This window comes from Carcharhinus amblyrhynchos, chromosome 14 (genome assembly GCF_965287045.1).
Source record: "Carcharhinus amblyrhynchos chromosome 14, sCarAmb.v2.hapA, whole genome shotgun sequence".
NCBI classification, from domain to species: Eukaryota; Metazoa; Chordata; class Chondrichthyes; order Carcharhiniformes; family Carcharhinidae; genus Carcharhinus; species Carcharhinus amblyrhynchos.
The window spans coordinates 13,030,903-13,055,562 of record NC_137337.1 but is presented as its reverse complement, the minus strand read 5'-3'; the positions used below and the strand labels follow the sequence as shown (position 1 = coordinate 13,055,562).

Below are 24,660 nucleotides of genomic sequence, written 5' to 3'. Positions count from 1 at the left end.
CCTGGGTTTGATTCCCGGCTTGGGTTACTGTCTGTGGAGTTTGCATTTTCCTCCGGTGTCCGCGTGGATTTCCTCCAGAGTCCAAAAGACTTGTTGGTTAGGTGCATTGGCCATACTAAATTCTTCCTTGGTGTAGCCAAACAGGTGTCAGATTGTGGCAACTGGGAGATTTTCACAGTAACTTCATCACAATGTGAATGTAAGCCTACTTGTGACTAATAAATAAACTTTGACTTTGTCTTACAGTTTCACATTCCCTTCTTTTCAGTGCAAGTGAAAGCAACTCATGCATTTTTTTAAAGATTAAATACTGCCAGGAAAGGATCCAGCAACATGTTTTTGTCCATTTGTAATCTTTTGCTTACGTTTTGGGTGTTGCTGAACCACCCAGCCTTGTCCAGTAAACTGGGGCATGTTAATCTCACGTAAGTCTGCTGTGTACTCTGGAGTTTTGTTGGCTTCTGTAAAGGGGAATGATTCAGTTTAATGCCTGGTTATAGTAATTGTGCGTGTCTTTGTATTCTACCCTAGTATTTACCATAACGTCATATATGCTGCAATAGTTTCACACTGCATTACTGTAAAGTATGCCTCGTCTTTTGCTGGGTATCAGAATTACTTGCAATGTTCACAATTGCATTGTTGTGCGAGGGTTGTTATCCCCTTAATGAAAACTCATGGATGAGAAGATGTTAACAACACTGCACTCGATAAATAGTTTGGTGGGTACTATTTGATTAAGAGACAATCTACCTCCCTCCCAGTTGTGGACAGGTTTGTTGAGCTAATGACATCTCCCTCTCTCACTGCTTTTGTTTATGTTTGCTGAATGCCCATGGTTTGCTCATGTATTGGAAGTTTATGCTATATAATTACAGGAGTGTTAACCACGCAATGCACAATGTATTATTTTGCTGCTAAAGTTGCCTCTTTAAGATGACAAAAGTTATTGCTGTCGCTGAGGGTTACTTGTAGATCGACAGCTCCTTGTAAACTGGTGCGAAGAAAATTTTTATTTTTTTTTAAAGATGCTACTTATTCCTCCTCAGTTGTCTTTACCTGTTTTATGAATTGTTATAGCACAGGAGGCCATACACCCTATCATATCTGTGTCACTTCTCCAAATGAGAATCTGCTTACTGCCACTCCACCACCACCTCTGTAACCCTGCATCTTACTCCTCTTTCAGACGACAAGCCAGTTCCCTCTTTACCACCTTGGTAGAATCTGCTTCCAATGTGTTCTTGGATCGTGCTTTCCAGATCCTAATCACTCGCTCTGGGAAAATGATTTTCTTCTTGTCTCCAATTACCTCCAGTCTGTGTCCTTTTTTTTAATCCTTCTGCCAATGTAAAGTTATTTCTCTTTCCACTTTGTCCAGGCCCTCATGATTTTGAATAGCACTACCAAATCTCCTCGCAACGTTCTTCAAGGAAGACTGTCCCAGCTTCTCCACTCCATCCCTGGAACCATTCTTGTGAATCTTTTCTGCCCTCTAATGCTATTGCGTTTTTCCTAAATTAGATGCAATACTCCAGTTGAGGATGAACCAACTCTGTACAAGTTTATCATAACCATCTTGTGTTTGTACTCTGCTCCTGTTGACAAAGCAGGTAAAATGCTTAACAAAGCATATCTTAACCTGTCCACCTACTTTCAATACCTATATCTCCTGCACCCGTTTAGAATTGTACCCTTTATATTTTCTGCATTCTTCCTACCAAAGTGAATGACTTCACACTTTTGTAGGTGCGATATGTGCTTTCAAGCTTGGCACTTTACATGTGAGACAAATAGATTAACTTGTACATGATGTAAAATTATATTTATTTTCTTGACACTTTTCTCTCCTTGAAGGTATTGACCTCTCATTAGGAAACAGTTCTACAGGCACCAAGTGACCGTTATTTATTTGTGCATCATGATTGAGTAGCAGCAGGCTATTTTACCGTGAAAGCTTGTACACGTAACCACTTTCCAGTAGGAATCGTAAGCGATATAAGGCAAGGAAAACGTCATTGATTTTGGCCTCCTTAATTCAGGGCCATTGAGATTAAATTTTTCAGATATGACCTACCTATTACAAATCCATTCTGGCTCTTTGTCAGCTTCCTCAGAGTGGATGTTAAACTGATAGGTCTTTGGTGGTCCTTTTTCTTATAGTTGTACTCAAATATATAAATCTGTATCTGACTTTGTCCTCACCAAAGCTTCTGACACCATGGCAGGAATTCCACCACCTCATGGTGCCAAGGACTAGAGAGTTGCAAATGTTCCATTTCTTGTTCAAAAAAGTGTGCATGGATAAACTCCAACTACAGGTCAGTCAGTTTAACCACTATGGTGGACAAGTTTTTAGAAATGATGTGACACAGTTAAGGTTCTTGGATAAGTTTGGATTAATTAAGGACATTCAGCGTGGATATATTAAAGGGGATTGACAAAGGCAGTGCAGTTATAACGTATGTGGACTTCCCAAAGTTGCTAAAGTGCCACATGGTAGGCTTGTGGACTAAAAGGATAAATGAATGCATGGATACTAGGTTAGCTGAGTGACAGGAACAGTAATGATGAACAGTTGTCTTTTGGCCTATGGAGAAGGTATATAGAGGCACCTCAGGGAATAGTAGTGAACCCCTGCTTCTGTTGATGTAAGTTAAGGATCTTTAAGATGACAGAAGTAATATGAACTGTGCAGACGATTCTGACAGACAGGACATCGTAGGCTAATGGAATAGGTGGCTGATGAAACTGCTGAGAAGTGTGAGGTGACGTATTTGAGGTGAATGAGTAGAGACAATATAAAATAGAGGATACAATTCTAAGGAGGAATACAGGACAGAAAAGCATAAGCAGAAATTTGTTGAAAGTGGCAGGGCAGGTTGAGAAATTGATTTAAAAAGCATTTGAAATTCTGGGTTATATAAGTAGAGCAAACCAACATGGAAGCAATAATCAAGTTTTAAGACTCTTGACAAACCAGTCAAGAAATATGATATCCCTGTAACTTATTAACATGACTGAATTACAGTAACCAGTCCAACATCACTCCCAGTTTACATGGGTTTCTGTCACCCCAGTTCACCAAGTTATAACATTGAATAACTATCAAAAGGCACCTTCCTCGGCTTCTAGCAAGGCCCTAAACCAATGCCACACAGCAAGTCTATTCTAGTGATTCTTTTCCCCACCATAGCAGAATCTTTTGTCACATGTGGAGGTACAAATTTGGAGCAAGAGAAGGCCACCCTTTGACATTGCTCTGCCATTTAATAAGGTCGTGGCTGACCTGATCTTTAAGTTCAACTCCACATTCCTACCTACTCCTGCTAATCTTTTACCCACATGTTTATCAACAATCTGTCTACCTGTCTTAAAAATATTCCAAGACTCTGGGTCTCTATTGAATACTGGACTTGGGACGTCTTGTTGAAGTTGTACAAGACATTGATAAGGCCACGCTTGGAATACTGTGTACAGTTCTGGTCACTATTATAGAAAGGATGTTATTAAACTAGAAAGAGTGCAGAAAAGATTTACTAGGATGCTACCGGGACTTGATGGATTGAGTTATAAGGAGAGGCTGGATAGACTGGGACTTCTTTTCTCTGGAGAATAGGAATCTGAGGGGTGACCTTATAGAAGTCTCTAAAATAATGAGGGGCACAGATCAACTAGATAGTCAATATCTTTTTCCAAAAGTAGGGGAATCTAAAACTAGAGTGAGAGGGGAGAGATACAAAAGGGTCCAGAGAGGCAATTTTTTCACAAGGTGCTGAGTGTCTGGAACAAGCTGCCAGAGGTAGTAGTAGAGGCAGGTACAATTTTATCTTTTAAAAAGCATTTGGATGGATTGTACCCATGTAACTATGTGTGTAGAGGGATATGGGCCAAATGCAGGCAATTGGGACTAGCTTAGGAGCCTTAAAACAAAAGAGCAGCAAGGACAAGGGGCCAAAAGGGCCTGTTTCCATGCTGTAAATCTCTGACTTTGACTCTGCTTTCACTGTCCTATGAGAAAGAGTTCCAAAGACATTCAACCATCTAGTGGAAAAAAAATCACCTGTCTTAAATGGGCAACATCTTATTCTAAAATTTTAACTGTAACCCCTGTTTCTAGGTTCTCCCATAAGTGGAAACATCCTTTCCATTTCCACTGGTCGCGTCCCCTAAGATTATATGTTTCAATCAAGTCACCTCTTACCCTTCTAAACTCCAGCAGATACAAGTCATAAGACAACTTGCCTATTCCACATATTAGTCTTGTAAACTTTATTTGAGTTGCTTCAAATGTATCTGCATCCTTCCTTAATTAAAGAGAGCAGTATTATGTGCAGTACTCCACATATGTTATCTATGCTCTGTGTAACCTCCTTATTCTTGTATTAAATTCTCCTCATGAGAAGTCATAACATTCTATTCACTTTGCTAATTACTTGCTCGCCTGCCTACAAACCTATTGCAATTCATGCATGAGGTTATCCAATTCTCACTCGTTCTCTTGGCCAGTGTCTCTTTGACCACATTGTGTTCCCTTCCACATTCTACCTGTGCAAACTCCTGTGCTGCCCACGTAAGATGCACCTTTTGTTCTGAGATCTCTGCCCAAAAGGAAAACAGAGACAAAGAATGTCCAGTTAGCCCAGCTATTCTTTCCTTTGTCTTCAGGTGTGAAGATTTTGCATCTTGCTCTCAGCCTGTCCCCATGGTAACCAAGCATGTTGGGTGAATTTGTAGCAGATCACATAACCCTTTTTCATTTTGTTTCAGGACTGTCTATTTAATACAATGTCTTAAAACTATCTTTTATAAAGCAATCACAACAGAAGTATTTGTTTGATCTCAACTCAATTTTGGACATCACACTTTAGGAAGGATGTGAAGGCTTTGGAGAAAGTGCAGAAGAGATTCTTAAAAGTGATTCCAGGGGTGAGGGTCTTCAGTTACATTGGATTGGAGAAGCTGAGGTTGTTCTCCTTGGAGAAGGCTGATAGGAACTGTTCCCAGTCCCAATAAGATCAGGGACTAGAGGACACAAACTGGTGGTTGCAAAAGAACTAATGGTGACATGAAAATCTTTCAACTTAACTGCTGTCACCAACTGGCAAGGCATTGGGAACTGTTATGCATTTGCAGTTGGCCTGCATTGTAGCCATGCCAAATGTGCAACTGATCCTAACACTTTTAGCAGCAGGGGCATCAGCATGCAAATTCCTACCCACCCTGACTAGCTCATTAGATAACTTAAGCCCAGAGTCATTGCCCATTGTGGGGCTTGAGACAATGAATCTTTAATTTGATATTTTAATTAAAATCTCAATCACCAAACAATTGTCAATAAAGGCAGAAGTTGCCTCTACAAGAATAATGAAGCATGAACACTAACTTCTGGAGGAGCCCAGTTCTGAAGAATGCATTAATTTGTAGAAAATAGTAAACATCAATATATAATGCAAGATGGATTAAGCACAAACATTTTGATCCTTTGCAAATTGTTTTTGGTAACATCTGTTGTATTTTTGATGAGAATTTTAATAATAGAGGGCAAATGAACAGTCAAACCTGACAAGATACTGTTTGAAACCCGTTATTAGGAATAAATTAGATTGCATTGCAAAACTTAATTTACACTGAGCTGTAAATGAGACACCAACTGCATTGAAGAAAGTCTCTCTCTTTCTGTGACTGGCACTGCTTTGCAGATGTGCAGCACAAATCAATGCAGCCAAAACTTCTTTGATAGAATGAGTAATTAGGATCTACAGTGTGAGATAGAAGCTGATTCAATTACAGCTTTCAAAGGTAGTTAGATAAGGAGTTGGAGAGAAATTTGCGGGACTATGGGGAAAAGGTGGGGGGGATTGAGACTGGCTCCTGTAGAGAGGCATCTCATATGATGGGCTGAATGACCTCCTGTGCTGTACACTATGATTTTAAAAAAGTCAATTAATGACATTGAAAAACTGTGCTTTCATTAACTCAGTTAACATGTCAACATTCCTATAAAACAGCAATATTGCCAAACCTCTTGATTTGAGCCTCAGTAAAAGAAAAACTCATGTGTGGTGTATGTGATTTGTTTAGTGTGTAGTGCCCCCTGCTGCTTCAAGCAAATGCAGGTTTTTTTAACATGCAAGATTAAGCTATTTCTAAGCAGCCTTAACAAAGGTCAAAAGGAAGATTACAATTCCTGCCTTTAAAGGACTTCAGTTGCTTAAGCTTAAAAATCTTGCTGTAGGAACATTGGCAAAGGCCTGTGCTATTTTTCACCCTCAAGTTCTTTGTATCTATCCAGTCTATTCTCCTTTGAACACTGATTAAATTGCCCCTTATAAATTCCAGGGAATAAATCCTAATTGGTGCAATCTTGTAATTGGAATCCAGATATCCTTTTGGAAAATCTACAAGGCAGTCCTCCAAGGCTAGTGAATCTCTCTAAGGTACGATGTTCAGAACAGCTCACAGCACCCCACGTGGGGTGTAACCAGGCTCTATACAGCTCTAGTTGTCTTCTACCTCATTGTCTTCCAGTTCTCTACATACAAAGATCAACACTAGTTTTTTTGTTTATTTCTTTACCTGTTGTTGTATATGGATCCTTGCATCTCTTTTGGATCTCTATCGTTAGCTTTTACTAAGAACAGAAACAGGTCCTGTCGGCCCAACGAGCCCGCGCCGCCATTTTAACATTACCAGTTCCACCCCCCCCCCCCCCCACCCCCCCCACCCCCCCCACCCCCCCCCACGACCCTTATCTATGATTATGGCCATCCACATTGTGGGAAACTAATTTAGGGACAATTTATTACCTCCAATCAGCCTAAATAGCACACCTTTGGGGTGTGGGAGGAAACTGGAGCACCTGGAGAAAACCCACGCAAGCACGGGGAGAATGCGCAAACTCCCACAGACACTGGCCCAAATCCATGTGTCTGCAAAGCAAACAGTGATAGTCACTGAGCTGTCGTGTTGCCCAACATCTGGTCCAGGTTAAGCGCACACTAACAACATGACGCACCAGGCTACTCTCGAACATCCAAGAGCAGCCCTAGTACGACCCATCGCGTGTATGCCCCTCGTTGGACAACAAGGCGGACCGACTTAAAACCTGTGAATTAAAAGAGAAAAACATTAGTATCATTTCTCATCCTTATACATTACCAGGGATGTCCCAATGCTAATGAACCTTATTTAAAACAGTGTCCTATATCCTCCCATCTCCAACCCACTCGTGCCTGTCTAATTAACTCTTAAACAACTACAGCATGCCTGCCTCCACCACCTTGCTTGGCAGAGCATTCCATACCCCCATTACCCTCTGTGTGAAAAACCTCCCTCTAATATCCATGTTATACCTCTCCACCCTCACCCTAAGCCCGTGGCCCCTCATACTGTGCACCCCTAACATAGGAAATAGCTTACCACTGTTTATCTATGCCCTTCATAATCTTATATACCTCTATTAGATCCCCCCTCAGTTGACTTCTTTCAAGGGAAAACAGCCCCAATTTGCTCAATCTTTCCTCATAACCCAGTCCTTCCATACCAGGCAACATCCTGGTAAACCTCCTCTGCACTCTCTCAAGTCTCCACGTCCTTCCGGTAGTAAGGCAACCAGAACTGGACGCAGTACTCCAAATGCGGCCTAACCAACGTTCTATACAGCTGCAACATTAGACTCTAACTCATATTCTATACCCCTTCCTATAAAGGCTAACATACCATAAGCTTTCTTCACAGCCTTCTCCACTTGTACTGCCACCTTCAAAGATTTGTGCACTTGCACCCCCAGGTCCTGCTGCGTTTCTATACTCCTTATAGGCTTACGTAAGAACTAGAAGCAGGAAGAGGCAATCTTGCTCCTTGAGTCTGTTCTGCCATTCAATATGATCACAGCTGATCTTGTCCCAGCCTCAATCCACTTTCCTGTCAGTTCTCATAACTCTTCAATCCATTACTAATTAAAAATCTGTCCATCTCCTTCAATTTACTCTGTCCTGGCATTCACTGCACCACGAGGTAGTGAATTCCACAGATTCACAACCCTTTGAGAGAAGTAATTTCTCCTCGTCTGTTTTAAGTCTGCTACCCCTTATTATAGAACTATGACCTCTTGTTCTGGGTAGTGTGGGGCCATTGCACATATGCCAAACTCAGCACTAACAGTGCTGAGCAGGCTGCTGCACATGCACCTATGCTGCCAACCTCTCAGATGGGAACAGGCCCTCCCTTGGATTTTCAACATGATTCATACTGAGGCACTCTGCAGTGCAGAGTGTGGGAGATTCATTTTGAAAATCCCGCTGAAAATATCTATAGCGGTATCTACTCCAGTTTTTATGCAAATTCAGCACTTGGAATCTTTCTAGGAGAATCCCAGCCGATATCTTTAATTTCATTTTTAATTTTATGCTCTCATTTACACTACTTTACACTATTGAATGGTTAGCACTGCTGCCTCCCAGTGTCAGGCATCTGTTGAGAGTTAGATCAAATTGGTTCTTTCCTCTTGCTAGTTTTCTTGCAATCTGCTGCAGGCCCAGACTGGCAGATGTCTCATTCAGGAGTTCAGTCAGTAGTGATGCGACTGAGCCCCTCTCAGTGATAGCACCCACCTTGTTACATTCTGTGTCCTTGCTATGCTCTGTTTTTTCCAAATGGTGGACTAATTCATCAATTGAAAGAGGACCGCATGTGGCAATCAGCAAGAGGTTTCCTTGCCTACGTTTACCTGACTGGGTAGATGCTAAGGTGGAGAATCTAGAGCTAGGATCAGAGTCTCACAATAAAGGGTCAAACCTTTAGGATTGAAGTTAAGATGTTTGCAGTTGGAGACTTGTGGATCTTAGGGTCTTGAAAGAATGGTTGCTGAGTTAATAGATGCATTGGTTTTGATTTTCTAAAATTCCCTAGATTCAGAAACGTCCCATCAGATTGGAAAATGGTACATTTGATTCCTCCGTTCAAGAATGGAAAGAGACGGAAAGCACTGTTAACTTCACATCTGTTGGAACCTGTTATTCAGGAGGCTATTCTGGGCCATCAGAGTCAAACATGGTTTTGGTAAATCAGCTTTCATAATTTATTGGAGTTTTTTTTGAGGAAGTAACAAGCAGCATGAACAAAAGGGGAATCTGAACTTAGATTTTCAGAAGCCATTTGACAAGGTGCCATATCAAAGGTCAGTATGTAAAATAATAGCTCATGGTGTGGGAGGTAACATATTAGCATTGATAAGCTAACAGGAAGAGAGTAGGAATAAATTGGTCTTTTTTGGGTTGGCAATATGTGATGAGTAGAGTGTCATAGGGTGAGAGCTTGGGACCTCAAATATTTACTATTTATGTCAATGACTTTGGATGAAGGGACCAGTAGTATGGTTGCTAAATTTGCTGATGAGTGAAAGATAAGCAGGAAAGTAAGTTGAAGAAAAAAATGAATCTGCAAAGGGACATTCGTGGATGGAGGATAATGTGGGTAAATGTGAATTTTTGCAGGAAGATCAGAAATGCAGCATATTGTTTAAATGGTGAGAGATTGCAGAATGCTGAGATGCAGAGGATCTGGGTGTCCTGATACCTGAATCAGGATGTGTTACATGTACGGCAAGTGATTAGGAGGACAAATGGAACATTGCCATTTATTGCAAGGGGAATGGAATATAAAAGCAAGAATTAAAAACAGAAAATATTGGTTCTTTTTTTTCCCTCTCTCTCTCCCCAGATGCTGTCGGACCAGCTGAGAAGTTCCAGCATTTTGTTTTTGTTTCAGATTCCAGTATCCATAATAATTTGCCTTTATAAAAGCAGGGATATTTGGCTACAGTGGTATAGGACATTGGTGAGTACTGTATACAGTTTTGTCATCTTATTTAATAAAGGATATAAATGCATTAGAAGCAGTTCAGGGAAGGTTCATTTCAACTGATTTCCTACCTGTTATCTTACAAAACAAAGGTTGGATAGGCTTGGCCTGTATCCATTGGGTGATTTTTTTTTTTAAGAATTCTTTCATGGGACTGCAGGGAGATGGGTGCCTTATCAACCCTCTTAATCATGTTTTGGTTTGATGTTTCCAGTTTCATTTGTAAGCTTTTTTTGTTTAAGGCACTATCCCTTTTAAGGGGCTATCCCTTTAATTTGTCCCTCAGTTTATTTCATTTATTTTCATTGTTTGATTTGCCTCAAAATCAGGTGTGTAGAATGTGAGGTTGAGGTCACAATCTGATCAACCATGATCTTATTGAATGGTGCAACAGGCTCAAGGAGCCAATTGGCCAAGTCTTCCCAATTCATGCATACGTTAGAAACTTAATTTTCTAATGAGCCCAAGTCTGTTCTTTTAGTATAGAATTTGAGAAAATATTTGATTCCTCTCTCAGCCTGACTTCCAGTTTCTTGCTGTCTCTATTAATTTACTTTGTTACTATTTGATACTGATGTGGCCAATGCTCCTTTCCTCCTTTTTCTCCTATACTGAAACTAAATGTTTTACAGACTGTTTCTCCACGCCCCCTGCCCCACAACCACATCTCATTTTGATCACTCTGTTGAACTCAAGACGCTTAAAACTGCTTCTTACTGTAACTTCCACAGACCTTTGCACTTCCCCCATTTTCTTTAACTTCAGTGGTTTGCAGCATCTGACAGCACCCAACTTTGGCACCTTGATTTACCTCAAATTCTCCATAATTTTGAACCTTGTTGAGTCACACAGTGTTATTAACAAACTGAAAAACCCAAGAAGGCATCAAAATCATGTTCCTTTACCAGCAGAGGTCACTGCTCACTTTTCATCCATTCATAGCAATTCAGTGACACACACCAATGGACAGATCTGACTCTGGGCTGCTAGATCCTGAAACTTTCTCCTTTTCCTGTCATTAACCGCTCATTCATGTTTTATTACATTCTAATCATTATTTCTGCTGACTGATTCTCTCTTTTCAAAAGATGGAGAGAAAAAATTATTGAATCTAATGAATAGATAAAGTAGGGACTTGCCTGTCAAGTTCTTTCCAAATGGCCTTATAAAGGAAAAGGAACTCATTAATAAGAAACATGCACTTTATTTAAAGAGAAGTAAGATATAAATGGATGAATTCCACCTTAAAAGAAGTCCTTACGGTGAGACACAGCTGATGATATCCATAATGCCACCTTCCACTTGGAAGGAATCAAACCTTTGAAAGCAAATAGTTTACAAGCTTTTTTTTTCCCCTTAGGATGTGCCCATCACTAGATTTATTGCCCATCCCTAGTTGCCCTTCAGAAATTAGTGCTGAGATACTTTGTTGAACTGCTGTTGTCCTAACTGAATGAGGGCATTCCATAGTGCTGTTCTGCAATGAGTTAATGAATTCTGCCATTGTTTGCTATTGCTATATTACCATGTCTGAATCAATATGGTGTTTAATTTGAAGGGGTATTTGGGAGTTGGTGTTCCCATGCAACTGCTCCCCTTGCACTAAGAATTGAGGAATACAAAACAGCTTGCACATTGTCAATCCCACATGCTCCCTCTTGGTCATGTGTTGTCATGTGGGGCTTGGGAGGGAACAGGCGTTTGAGGAACACATTGGGCTTGGGGGTGTGGGAAGATTTGCCTGGTGTTGGTAAGGGCCAATATGGTTGAGGACGGGGTGAGGAAGAAGAGTCTAGCAGGAGAATGGGGGCTGTTCTCTTACCCTGGCTGAGTGAAGTTCATCCTTTGAACACTGCTACACCATCCTCTTCTGGAGTACACTTGCACTAACCAGGGATAGCACTGCATGTCAGGCTAGGAGTGATGACCCTGCTGGAAGGCATCTTCTGCAGTGGGGATAGAGGGTGTCTTGCCTCTGCTCTAACTCAACCAGCATCTTGATGAGGACACCCTCAAAGTGCAGTGCTGCTTTTTTGCATGCCATTTCTGATGGTCTTTATGGAACAAGTAGTGGGGAATCATTTATCTGGAGCTTGCAGCAGCTAGTCATTGTAGGGTGGGAAAATCTAGGTGTGGCAAAATAACTTGAGCATAAAAATTATTACTAAGATGTATAAGATTCAGTCCAAAAACACACTGCCAGTTTTGATAAGATTTCACCCTACTTTTTTTTCCAATCTTGAATGAATTTTCCTTTGTGGCAGTCATTCATGCATTTACATCACTGAACACATGTTGGTCATTAGAATAATGAATAATAATTGCCCCATGTGACTGAGAAGTGTACCTTCCCCCAGAAAGTGCTATGAAGGCAAACCTTCCCATTGCTGACAAATTTGTCCTTACGTGTAGCTCCTGCTATTTTCTTGTGTTTTGGATTTCTGACAGCATTGCACAGCCTTGAGTGTAATAGTCACATGTCTGCTTCCTTTTCAATTGTTTTCCATAAAAGGTGGCCTATAATAACTGAGAACCTCATTCTAGACTCAGATATTATGCCAAATCAGCAAATTGCTCATTCTAATTTATTTCACCCCAAAACCACGAACAATCTCAGCTGCCACACCAGTGCACTGGTCAGACATTAAGTGGCCCCCATTTGCCTTCTCAGTTGAACATTAAAGGGTCCATGGTGCTATTCAAGTATTATCCATGCTGTCCAGACCAAAATGTATTCCTCAGTCATTATTGTAAAATTATAACATTGCCATTTGCAGGAGCATGTGTTGAAATTGTTTCTATATTACAACATTGACTGAAAAAGTGTTTCATTATGTCAGTCATGTTTTGAGACATCCTAAAATTACAAAATTCATTTCTCTTTTGTATCTTCCAAAAATTTGTTCATATGTTAGTAATTCATTAAAATTTGCTGTTGGTGTCATAAAATTGTGGGACCTTATTTCTCCAGCCAGGATCATTAAGACACTGAAGTATGCATTTAGTCACGTTCCATGTAAAAAGTGTTCACGTGTGCTAAGAATTTTGCACCAAGGTGGAATATTGCATAACATGTTTTAACAGCCTAATAATTCAGTTTTCAGAAACACCAAAGCATAAAGAAATGTTGATGTTGATCCTATGGAGCTGGGTGACTTGTGCTATGAGGTCTGGCACTTAAATTTGATCCCAGAGTCAACACTGCACACCTCCTACTGGATGTAGATATTCAACATGATTAAATCTGGATAAGTTTCAAATTCTGAGTTTGCAACATGTAAATTAACTACGGTTCTGTACAAATTGGAACCAAATATGATCTCACTCTGAGCATCATAACAACTGGGCCTAAAAAGGGAAGCAGTGCTGTTTCTTCGGGTAAGTGGAGGATGAAGGAGCAGTGTTCTGAAAGCTTGTGATTCCAAATAAATCTGTTGGACTTTAACCTGGTCTTGTGCCCATCCTTGTCCAATCTCCACATCATAAAAATGGAAGTGTCACTGATAGACACTTGACAAAGTGACTCTAGTTTTTAAGATGCTCTTTAATAGCCACCTCTTGGATCAAGCTTTTGTGGGTTAGAATCAACTTTTGTTTATTTTTTGCAGTGAAGTATTTTGGGATGTCTTACTACATTGAAGGCACTATACAGAGTCACACTGTTACTGATTTAGGTCAGGTGCATCATTGGAGTTTTACTCAACAATACAGTTGACTTGCTGCAAAGCTGAGGGGCTGGGGGTTAATGTTGCAGAGTTAAGCTGATGCTGACACTGGATGCAAAAAAAAAATCTGCTGGGAGAAAAAACTTGCTTGTGTGCAACTCCTTTGTAAATCTAAAATGTGTTAGACCGAATAGCTAAAGGTCCTTGGTTCGTTCCCCAGGAGTTACAGTCTAAGGAGCCAGGGTAGGCCAAATGAGGAGACATTTCTTCACCCCATAGACTGGACCTGTGGAATTCATTACACAGAAAGTAGTTGATTATAAAACACTAAAATGTATTCAAGAGGTGCATAGATATAGCACATAGGGCATTGGGATCAAAGGTTACTGGACAGAAAGCAGGAATAGGCTATTGAATTGGACAATTGGCCATGATAGTAATGAATGACAGCAGGCTTGAGGGACCAAATGGCCTCCTCCTATCTTATGTTTATTACAATGCCAGGCAAGTTAAAATGTTGTTTCTACATTTTAACTAAAGAATTTCTTAACTCCCCTCTAATTTTTCTACAATTATTCATGCCTAGGTTATACATTTTAAGTTGCCTGTCAATATTGATCAGATAAGACAATGCATTTTCTAAAGGTCCCTCAGGCCTAAATCGCAAAACTCTGCTGCTGTCTTTATTCCTACTATGATTAAATTTAATAGAGGAATACATATGCAGGATATGCAGACTTCCTTTAGCTTTACTAAATCATGCATCCACACTGATATACATCAAATATCAGACATTTGCACAATTATACACACCCATACATACAAAATTCTGCTTTAGATACAGATATGCACCGTACACAGCCCCTAGTGCATTCACACAATGGGTTTAAGAGAGAGATCTACAGGGCAGAGTACAAAATAAACTATTGTTCTAGGTTGTCCAGAATCAAAGTCTAATATTGTAGGTCTTCAGAGGGCAGCAGACTGAAAACTGATGATTCCATTTTGAGTAAAAAGTCTGACAACACCAGGTTTAAGTCCAACCGATTTATTTGACAGTAAAGCTCTCGAGGTTTCCCTCAAATAAGTCGGTTGGACTTAAACCTGGTGTTGTCAGACTTTTTACTGTTTACCCCAGTCCAATACTGGCATATCCACATCACATCCATTTTCTGATGCAGAGTCCACAATGAGAAGTTCTGAAGTCCCAGTTGAAACAATGATAGCAGTAACCTGGCTAGTCATTTCCTGAACTATTACTTACTAGATGGAAGATAGCAAACTGACCTTTGCAGCTCAACAAGGCAACATTGCAGGTTCCTCCAGCTAGGATGGGGAGAGATGCCATGCAAGTCCTACCTCTTCACTTTGGACTTGACAAAGGGTGTATGTTCCTTTCTCTGGGTTCCTGAGATTGTTAATGTCCTAACCATTAAGAATTTGAAAGGAAGTTGCAGGGTTCTTTCTACCAGGAGACTCCAGTGGTCAGGCCTACCTAATGAAATGAAGATGACCTTTATATCAATTACAGCAACTGGTGAAATTTAAATTCAATGGTTTTAAAAATCTGGGATTGAAAGTTAGTTAACTATCAATTGTTGTAAAAACCCATCTGTCCTCCTTACCTGGTCTGGCCTAAATCCAAACATGCAGCAATGTGGTTATCTTCAATTGCCCTGAAATGGCCTCACAAACCACTCAGGGCAAGAGATGAACAAAAATCTTGGTCTTGCTGGAAATGTTCAAATCCCATGCAAGAATAAGTAAATATAATTTCTGGAATCTTTCAAGGTCTGAAGTTTATTTTCCACCAAACTGAGCACTTTTGATGAACAACTTTTCCAATTTGTTTTCCATTCTCCTCCTCCTCTAGCATTGTGCAGTCAACAGCAAAACAATGTTATGGGTGATTTCATGTTACTGACTCATAATTAGTTAACTAGTTCAGAGAAAGTTTGCATGTGATTTGGAATCTGAGTTCTTCCCTTTGCATTGGTGAACCAAGATACCATAAGAACAACATTGTGCCACCAGACTCTCCTCCCCCCATCAGAAAGAGACCATCTGTCTGAAATTAAATGATCTGAATTCCAGGTTTGAGATGAAAGGACAATATCCCCAAAACCCAATATACCACCTAATCAAACCGAGATCTCCATTCCATTTTTAGATCTGAGAGATTAAGGATCAGTGCCCCAAAGCCCATTCTGAGAGATGAAGGATCATTGTATCACTTTAGCAAAGCAAGACCTTTATCTTGTTTGCTGTGGATGAATTCTCATCTGGATTAAAAGAGATGAAAGGCCTCTGTTCACCTTGTTGCAACAAAATTAAACTTCGCATAATGCCAGGTTTTAGCACTAACTGCAAACAATTTCACAGCTATTGTTGTGCATCTTCTATTTGGCAGGAACAGAACCAGATACTTTCTACAGAAGTGCACATGAAAACAGAATTATTAGGTTGTTTCTTTTTAAAAAGAAATGGGTTATGCAATATTCCACCTTGGTGCCAAATTCTGAAAGAACGCAGATGTATAAATAAATAATTAGTATCAAAAACACCTTAAGCAGCAACAACCACATTAATTACCACCCCCTTGCTAATGGAACCTGAAGAGGCTGAAATTGAAATAGCTAAAAACATATTGTTAATTCCACATGTCCATATCAGAACTACTATTCTTATGCAGATTGAGCATTCATCTCTATATTGGGCCTAATGAATGGCGACTCTTTCTTTATCTGCCAATTCATTGTGTGTGTGAAGCAGTGTGGACCCTAGCGACAAGACAAAAGGATTCATTTGAATACCTTGTGTCATTTTTTAAAAAATGGTTCAGTTCATCATCACAGCTGCATGCACTTGACATGTTTTTGCTGGTGTGGGGGGAATTGGGGGGGCAGTGGGTTAAGGAAGAAAACTTTTTGCTTCCAAAGTTTTGCCATAGTTCAGTGTCACCTTGCAAAAAAGGTTGTGACTCAGACTGGTGTATTAAAGCACAGGATTCCTGAGGGTTAATCATAGTAACTTTAGAAAAATTCCATGAAAACAAGTTAGTTGCTGGAGGTTTCAATGCGAGATAAATTCAGCATTTATTTCAACCCAAGAATTAATTTTCAGTAGCACAGGCTGTTGGTATAATTCCAGTTTAAGTTTATACCATGAAGCAATTGGTTGGAGTTAGCTTTCCTCAGACATCTTCCAGTGGGGGCAGGATAGGAATGCAGAGGGCAGTGGAGGTGGGTAAATTAACTTTTAATCTTGACTAATGTACCCCACCATATGAAATGTTAACATCAGCTGACTGAAGACTAAATAAACAAGTGTGTAAACTCATGAATGCTGAAAATTTGAAATCCAAAAAACCCTGCACCATCCAGGCAAGTGACAGAAAGGCATGTTTGCATTGCAGCCCTTAATCAGAGCACACTTTTGTATTTATTTAACACTGTCTCAATCAACATAGATTGGATGAATCAGACTTGAGCACCTTGAAGCACGAACACACAGTCCTTAAGGATTTCCATATAAATCTAGCGTACCAGACCAAGTATGTGCAAAATGCCAAGCACACATTCACGTATGAAAAGATTATGGGAGGAAGGGAAGTTACTGCTTTCGCTACTGCAAAGACACTTTGTACAATACAAACAGGAAAGAACAGTAACCCAGTTTGCCCAGTTTTTCTCCTCTTTTGTCCTCCAGTGTCACAGTCAAGTATCCATGTCTCAGCTATCCAAATTACAGCAGAAGGTGGCCAAAATCAAGTGCAGCTGTTCTCTGTGGCTACACTTTCAAAAGCAGGGCTTAGAATGCCAGTATGACTGGTTGCTGTGCTGTATTTCATCAATACTATAAATACAGATCAAGAGAAACTTTAAACTGGCCTTTTTTCCCCACTCCCAAGCCAACTGCATTGAGGACAAATGTCACACTCCCTGCTTACCAGCTGAGATTAGATAATTTAAGAGAGCACAATTAGAAGCTTCAGATCTGTATGGTTTAGTGATTTACAAGATAGCATCTTTAGCACAAGGATATTAGGAGGACAGGGGAGCTGAGAAGCCTACATGAAAACTTTTACACCTGCAGAAAAAGAAGCATTTTTTCCTCAAGTCACAAAAATCAGATCTCACTATATATACCTCCTAAACACATCCATTTATTTACAATGCCCATGTGCACCCATTTGCAGCCTGTAAAGTTGTGAGACTTCTCACATATCTGCAGCCAGTAAAGTTTCATCTCAGTTGGCCTCCTGACCTTCAGCAATCCATCAAATGCACAAACTCCCAAAAACAGGTCCCAGTTCTTAGCAAAGTTGCTGCCCCACTATGCTAATCGCCTTACAAGGGATGAGAAATGGGGAGTTCTTCCACTTACCAGGCTGATCCAGAAACCCTTCAAATGGCACTAACCAGTTCTTTTCTAGAAGATTCAAATAGACATGTAGCAGAATCATGGCACACAGCATAACTGCATCTAATGGGTCACCCCCCAAAGAAAACTCAAGCTCATGTAAACACCACGTAGGATTTCTAAGTAGTAGAAAGAACGAAGGGTGACAAGCAAAAGAAAAGGATCCTCTCCCACCTCCTCTTTTGAATGGTTCATTGTTCCCAAGCACCTAAAGCAGCTACAAGAGAATTTGAACAGTTACATACATTTATTTTTGTTTTTAATATAACCATTACATAGCAATTTCTCCTTTGCATCATTCCAACTTACTGTCTCATTACTGCTCATAAATGTTGATCTCTTTGGAATTTTAATAACTGAGTGGTGTAAGTCAACACTAAACATCCCAAATATCATGAAAGTCACATCAGGAAAAGCACCAACTGGGAGAGGGTCAAACAGTACAATTAAATATAAACCAACATGTCAGTGCATCCAGTTGGCACATAAAAGATTGAGTTTGCATGGCAGCAAGTCCTCAGTAACTCTCACGTAATTAATTCTTTGCACTTTTTCGTTAACAGATCTATTTCTCACTCACAGGTTGACTTCCTTCCTCCCAGTGACCGCACTGCGGTGCAGGTAATTTAAAAAAAGCACACATACATCTAACCATCTCCCGTGGCCATGACTGCAACAGATTAGATTGTGTCACAAGTAAAAACATGGCCCAAACCATGTATCAATATTTAGAAGTTGTGTAGCTTGAGGGAAGTAATATTGATTACGTGCAAGACTGTGTGAATCTGTGGGAGCAGCATTTCTGTATTGTGTACATTTGTGTTCAAGAGAAAGAATGACAGCTGGGGATATGGATCATTTTCAGTTAACATTAGTAACGACAAAGAGGACATGCTTACCTTGTAAGCTCAAATTTAATGCTAACTTTCTCCCATTACTACACCTTCTTCCACCAGCATTCCCACCATCAAATACAACTCCCAAGTGTCAATTCCTCCCACCCAGCCTGTCATTTTCAATCTTTACATATACTGTATACTTACGACCACAGTGCAAGACTGACAAATCCCTGCTGATTGCCAAATATCTTTCCGTAGGAAGAGAAGATTGTTACCCTTATTTGTATTTCAGAACTGACTTTTAACTACTTCATCAATTTGTACAAATATAATTCATCTACGTGAGAAGAACATTGCATGTCAGATAGTAGTTTACAGCTAATCACCAGTTAAAAAAATTCTCAGTTCAGCGAGTGCTGTAGGAATATTTCTGTATAGCAAAATTGTTTGTTCAAATAATACCAGACTTGGTGAATATGTTTCCCAACCCTATTTTCATTCTAATCCTAATACTGGCTGTAGACCTGGACACTGTACAGGATGAAAAAGTTGTGCACATTTATTCATCTGTAAAGCCAGCTTAATTCTGAGAGCAGGAAGTAATTCCACGGTGGAGGAAGCAGTGTTTGGTTTGAAAGATACTGCTTTATTTTCACCCAAGAAGTGACCTGGTCCCATAGTGCAATGCTTGTAGGACTGGACTAACATCATGCTACATAGTAGGATGGCGCATACAGACTCACGTCCCTAATGCAAAGGGGCTTTTAATGTCCCTAATTTTAGTTGAGCAGTTTGGAAAGAGGGGTGATAAAGGGAGCAGAGTATGAAAAAGCAGGGAATCTGGTACAGGGTATGGCAATAGGAAACTCTAAATAGGCTTACTGGAGGTATAAACACAGCATTTTCATTTAGCAAATTTATGCCCAAGGCTTGAAGCAAACAACACACTTCTAGATTTATGCATTATGGAAATAATTTTGTAATTCAGATTGCCTGAATTCTCCAAATTAGTTCTGGGATATAAAGGCTTGCCTCTAGCTTTCAAGATGCAGTACCCAATTGCCCGCCTTCATTATCCGCAACATTTTCTGAACTTATTTAACTGCAAAACAATACAAGCTTTGATAACAAAAATAAATTCCAGGAACACATGTTAATACTGCCAACATGAAGCCTGCTACTACAGTCACTAGAAACTACAGGAAGTTAAGATCAAATACTCTCACATCATTATAATTTAAGTAATTCTGCTGAAGAAACTGCAACATTTATGCAAAAAAATCCAAGAACTATTGAAAAAAACAATGCATTTACGGAGTGGATGGGAAATAACATTGCTGCAGTATTCTCCTTTTGGACAGTGCAATTTTGTGATCAGGATAAAAATTGTAAATGGTGTGCAATTAAATATTTCATCCTGCTCCTCAATTGTGAAGCACTCCCCAGTTAAGAACAGCATCTGCAACAAGTTTCTCTACTTGCTTCAGCAGCAATCACAGATGAGCAATCCTAACATTTCCAGCTCCAGCACCAAGCAACCTTTGAGATTTCTTTCAGCGTAACTCCCAATTTTATGCTTGTTTAAATCCAAATTATGAAGTTGCTTCCCTAACAAAATAATGACCAGTGATGACTTAGCAATGTTAGTACGTTCACTCAAAATGTGAATTAGCTGTAAAATCTCTGACATGCAATATCATTCCATCATAAATCATTCCTACTATTCCTACAGAATTGCAATCTGTCCACAGAACATTCATTTATAATTTTAAACATCAAAAAAAGGTTTAACAAACATTTAATATGTGAAAATGAATATGGTGCATTGAGTATTTTTAAAATAACTATTAGAGTTTAAATGTCAAGTAGCAGCACACGAGGGTCTTCAACTGCAGCTTTAATTTTTCGGAGGAAAAGTACAGCTTCTCTGCCGTCGATCAAACGATGGTCGTAGGTTAGGGCCACATACATCATGGGACGGATCACAACCTGCAATAAGAATGGAAACATGCATGACGTGCTGAAAGTGGAGACAGGCTGTCCCTTTAAATGGGAATTTTATGCCACCAGTTAATTCAATGTTATCACAAGCCCACCTTCAAAAACAGGGCAATGCACTCACTCAGCCAACAAAGGTACATCACTAATACAAAAAAATTTGATCCAGATGAACCAAGCCCATCACCATCACAGAATAACTTGCTCACTGATCATCAAAAGATTCATAATGCAAGGCAATGTTTCTGCAGTTACCATCAGTACCAACATAGGACAATTTACTGCACCAGGATAAGGCATTGTTTCTACAGTGTAGCACACGTCTGCCAACTGCCCCAGCGTAATGCAAACTCTTCAAGTTGCTACTAATGTAGATGCAAATTTCTAAAATAAATTCAACCATCAGTCCAGCAAATCTGGAAACTGTTAAACATCAAAATGAGGAGTGTTAGGAATGTATCTCTTAACAGTAATATCTAAACACAGTTACTTTTAACAAGTAATTTCATGTGAATTGCTTGCAGTTAAACTTGATTAACAGATAGGCCACAAATATGACACATTTCTCATGTGTTTATTAGTTTGAATTATAGCTTCCAAAATGGGCTGAATTGTGAAAAGCCTTACTTCAACATCACTATATGTGCCAAGGGAGAATAATGGGAGAATTTTTTTTCCCTGCATATTACAAACCTGTCATAGTGATGAAGACGGAAGAAAGATCAGTTCCCTAAACAAAACTAATGGTCAAAGAGAATTTCTGCTCGTGGAACTGATTTTTCCAACAGATTTATACAACTGTGTGGTTTTTGTACAAAAGGTTATGCTTTTCAGTTTGTGTTCTACTTGTACAATTCCTGTAAGTAATTAGTCAAGTGGGAGTCTAAGCCTAGCTTGAAAGTAACGTGCATACTAATTCTCTCCACGTCACACTAGTACATATCAAATCTACGGGATCGCTCCACAGTCAGAAGATTACAGCATTGCAACTTGAAGATGTGAGGAATATATTAAAATGTTCTGACTGTACTGATAGCAAGCTGTAATCTATTCTGTCACAAAGAAAAGGCACAATACTTACAACAGGGACAACAAACCTGGAAACAAAACAAAACTCACCTGGCCTTTGACTGCAACAGGTCTATCAAAGATACCGTGCATGCCAAGGATGGCGGACTGGGGCGGATTGATAATAGGTGTCCCAAACATGGAGCCAAACACCCCTCCATTACTGATAGTGAAAGTACCTCCATCCATGTCTTCTATAGCTAATTCATTCTTTCGGGCCTACAGAAAGGCAATTTAGCAAAAACATGTTAGGTCCTTCAAGTGTCAGAATTTCTTTCCCCATGTTCAAAGAGCTACATCTTAGATTTTTCCATCCTATCACCTTCATACAAAATGGGAGATGATGTACTTTGACAAAAGGAATAGGGAGTGACAATACAGACTAAATATCACAGTACTAAAAATGTGTACAGAGACAAAGGGACCTGGGGTGGTGGTGGGGCGGAGTGGGGGAGGGGTGGAAATCATCTAAATAGATCTTTGTAGGTAGTGGCAAGTTGAGAACAGCTGGCAAAGCACGTGGGCTCCATTAATAAAGTTTTGAGCCCAAGAGCAGGAAGATTTGTGCTGAACCTGTACAAAGCCCCGATTAGACCACAACTAGAGTACTGCTTCCTGTTCTGTTGTTAGAAAGGATGCAAGGTCCCTGAGGCAATGCATAAGAAATTTACCAGAATGGTTCCAAAGGTGAGGCATTTTAGCTACAAGGTTAGGATGGAGAAGCTGGGCTTATTTTCTTTTGAGCAAAAGAGACTGAGGGTTGATTTAGTTGTGATGCATAAGATTATGATAGGTTTAGATCAGATGAAGAAAAGCTGTGCCTATTAGTTAATCTTACAAGGTCTCAAGTTCAATAGCATAGGGTTTTGGGCAAGTGATGTAGGGTGAAATGTGCAGAAAATCTGTTTTAGGCAGCAAATGATAATCACCTAGAACTGACTACCCAAGAGGGTGGAGGTAGCAGATTTTGAAAGGAAATTGGATGGGCATTTGAGCAAAATAAACTTAACAGTTAGGGGATAGAACAGGGCTGATTGGTTTGCTGTAAACAGAGCAGGCATGGACTTAATTGGCCAAATGTGCTTCTGTGCTCTAATGATCAAATAACTCTGCTCCTAAGGACTAAACTTTTTATTGCCCTTATTTTCTGTTCTTGTATACAAACTTTGCATATACTAATTTTCCATTCAAGTCTTGTTTCTACTGTGTAAAAAGTAGTTTGCTCCATGGAATTACATTCAATTCTGTAATAATTAATCTACTGGCTTTGCTACAAGGCTTTGATTTGTCTGTTCCAATTCAGAAACATGGACACACCATGCCCAAAATATTAATGCACCATCTGTACTGAAGCAAGTTGGGCACTGTTGTAACAGTGCTCAAAAGAGCAGCAATACAGAGAGTCACAGCTCAAACCAACAAGTAATGAATTCTATGAGGAACCAAAACCTTAAACGATCATAATTAACACTAGGAAGTACCTTCTCTCCTAGCTCATTGATTGCTTTCTCAATGTCAGCATAGTTCATTGTTTCAACATTTCGGACTACGGGGACAACCAGGCCCTGTGGGAGAAAATAAAATGATCATCTTGCTTTTATATAATGGCTTTAATGTACTAAACGTGCCAAAGCTGCTTCAAAGCAGAGATTTAGAGAATGCATAGAAATTCAGAGAAAATATATTTTCTAATCTGTCAACACAACCAAGTTGCTCACTATCCCAACCTGGAAAAAAAATGCTGTCCCTTCACCATAGCTTGGTCAAAATGCTGGAACTTCCAAATTAACAGCATTATGGGCGCACCTTTATCACATGAACTGCAGCAGCTCAAGACAGCAGGTCACTATCACCTTAGGCAATAACTGCAGGCAGTGAAGCCCACATCTCATGAAGGATGGAAAAAAAAACATACCAGTTACCACCAATACATATTGCACAATACCGACCTTCGGTGTCGCAACAGCTACGCTGATGTCTATATAATCTCGGTAGACCACTTCTTTGGTTGTATCATCGATAACTGGACAGAAAAATAAATTAAATCACTGGCAGGCTGCACTAGTGATTGAATTCAAAAATAATGTCGTAACATTGCAGCAGAATCAAGTGTTACGGACAAGGCATCCTATTGCACAGTACAGTCTAAATATTTCAAGCCCAAGTTGCAGCATCTACTAATGCCCTTTTTCCAAATGCAATCTCTTTATGGAATTTTTGTTATTTCTCTGCTTTCAAAATTAAGTTCCTCTGCGTCACTTCCCAGGTGAGGGAGCAACATGTCTTGAAACGACACTGCCCATGTTTTACCCTTCAATTCCTCAGTTAAGAGAAGCTTGGCAACATGTTACACCACTCTTAACTGATGAACAGTACTTAATTTAACAATTCCTGGAGAGATTCAAGCAAACAGTAAAGTAGATTTTGATTTTATTTTATATTAAAAATAGTAACATCCCCTCAATTTAATTTTGCTTTAGAAAACAAAGACCATCAAGATTGTTATTTTACTTTATGTAAAGAATATGGAGAAAAATGACAAAAAATACTCTGCTACAAAGTAGTGGTTCAATCACGTTAGATTTTAATTTTCTACAAAAAATTAAGCTATTTTATGGTGACCATAATCTCTAAACTGTCTGTGCTTTATCTGCTCTGTCTGAGGCCAGAACTCTCCATTCACCTGACGAAGGGACTAACCCCGAAAGCTTGAAAGTCTATTATCAAATAAATCGGTTGGACTAAAACCTGGTGTTGTCAGACTTTTTACCATTCCACCATACAGGGATAAATCACTCATGTTT

General features: G+C 39.7%; 1 protein-coding gene across 1 annotated transcript in view; it reads right to left on the bottom strand.

Moving 5' to 3' along the window:
• Positions 1 to 18,179: 18,179 nt before the first annotated feature.
• dlst (dihydrolipoamide S-succinyltransferase) overlaps positions 18,180 to 24,660 on the bottom strand; it is a 38,323-nt gene continuing 31,842 nt past the window's right edge. Inside the window, exons 12-15 of the mRNA XM_080202311.1 lie at positions 23,806 to 23,879; positions 23,338 to 23,421; positions 21,908 to 22,075; positions 18,180 to 20,779 (exon numbers count right to left, since the gene is read on the bottom strand). Of these exons, the coding sequence (XP_080058437.1) occupies positions 20,645 to 20,779; positions 21,908 to 22,075; positions 23,338 to 23,421; positions 23,806 to 23,879 (461 nt within the window). The 3' untranslated portion in view covers positions 18,180 to 20,644. The remainder of the gene's footprint in view (positions 20,780 to 21,907; positions 22,076 to 23,337; positions 23,422 to 23,805; positions 23,880 to 24,660) is intronic.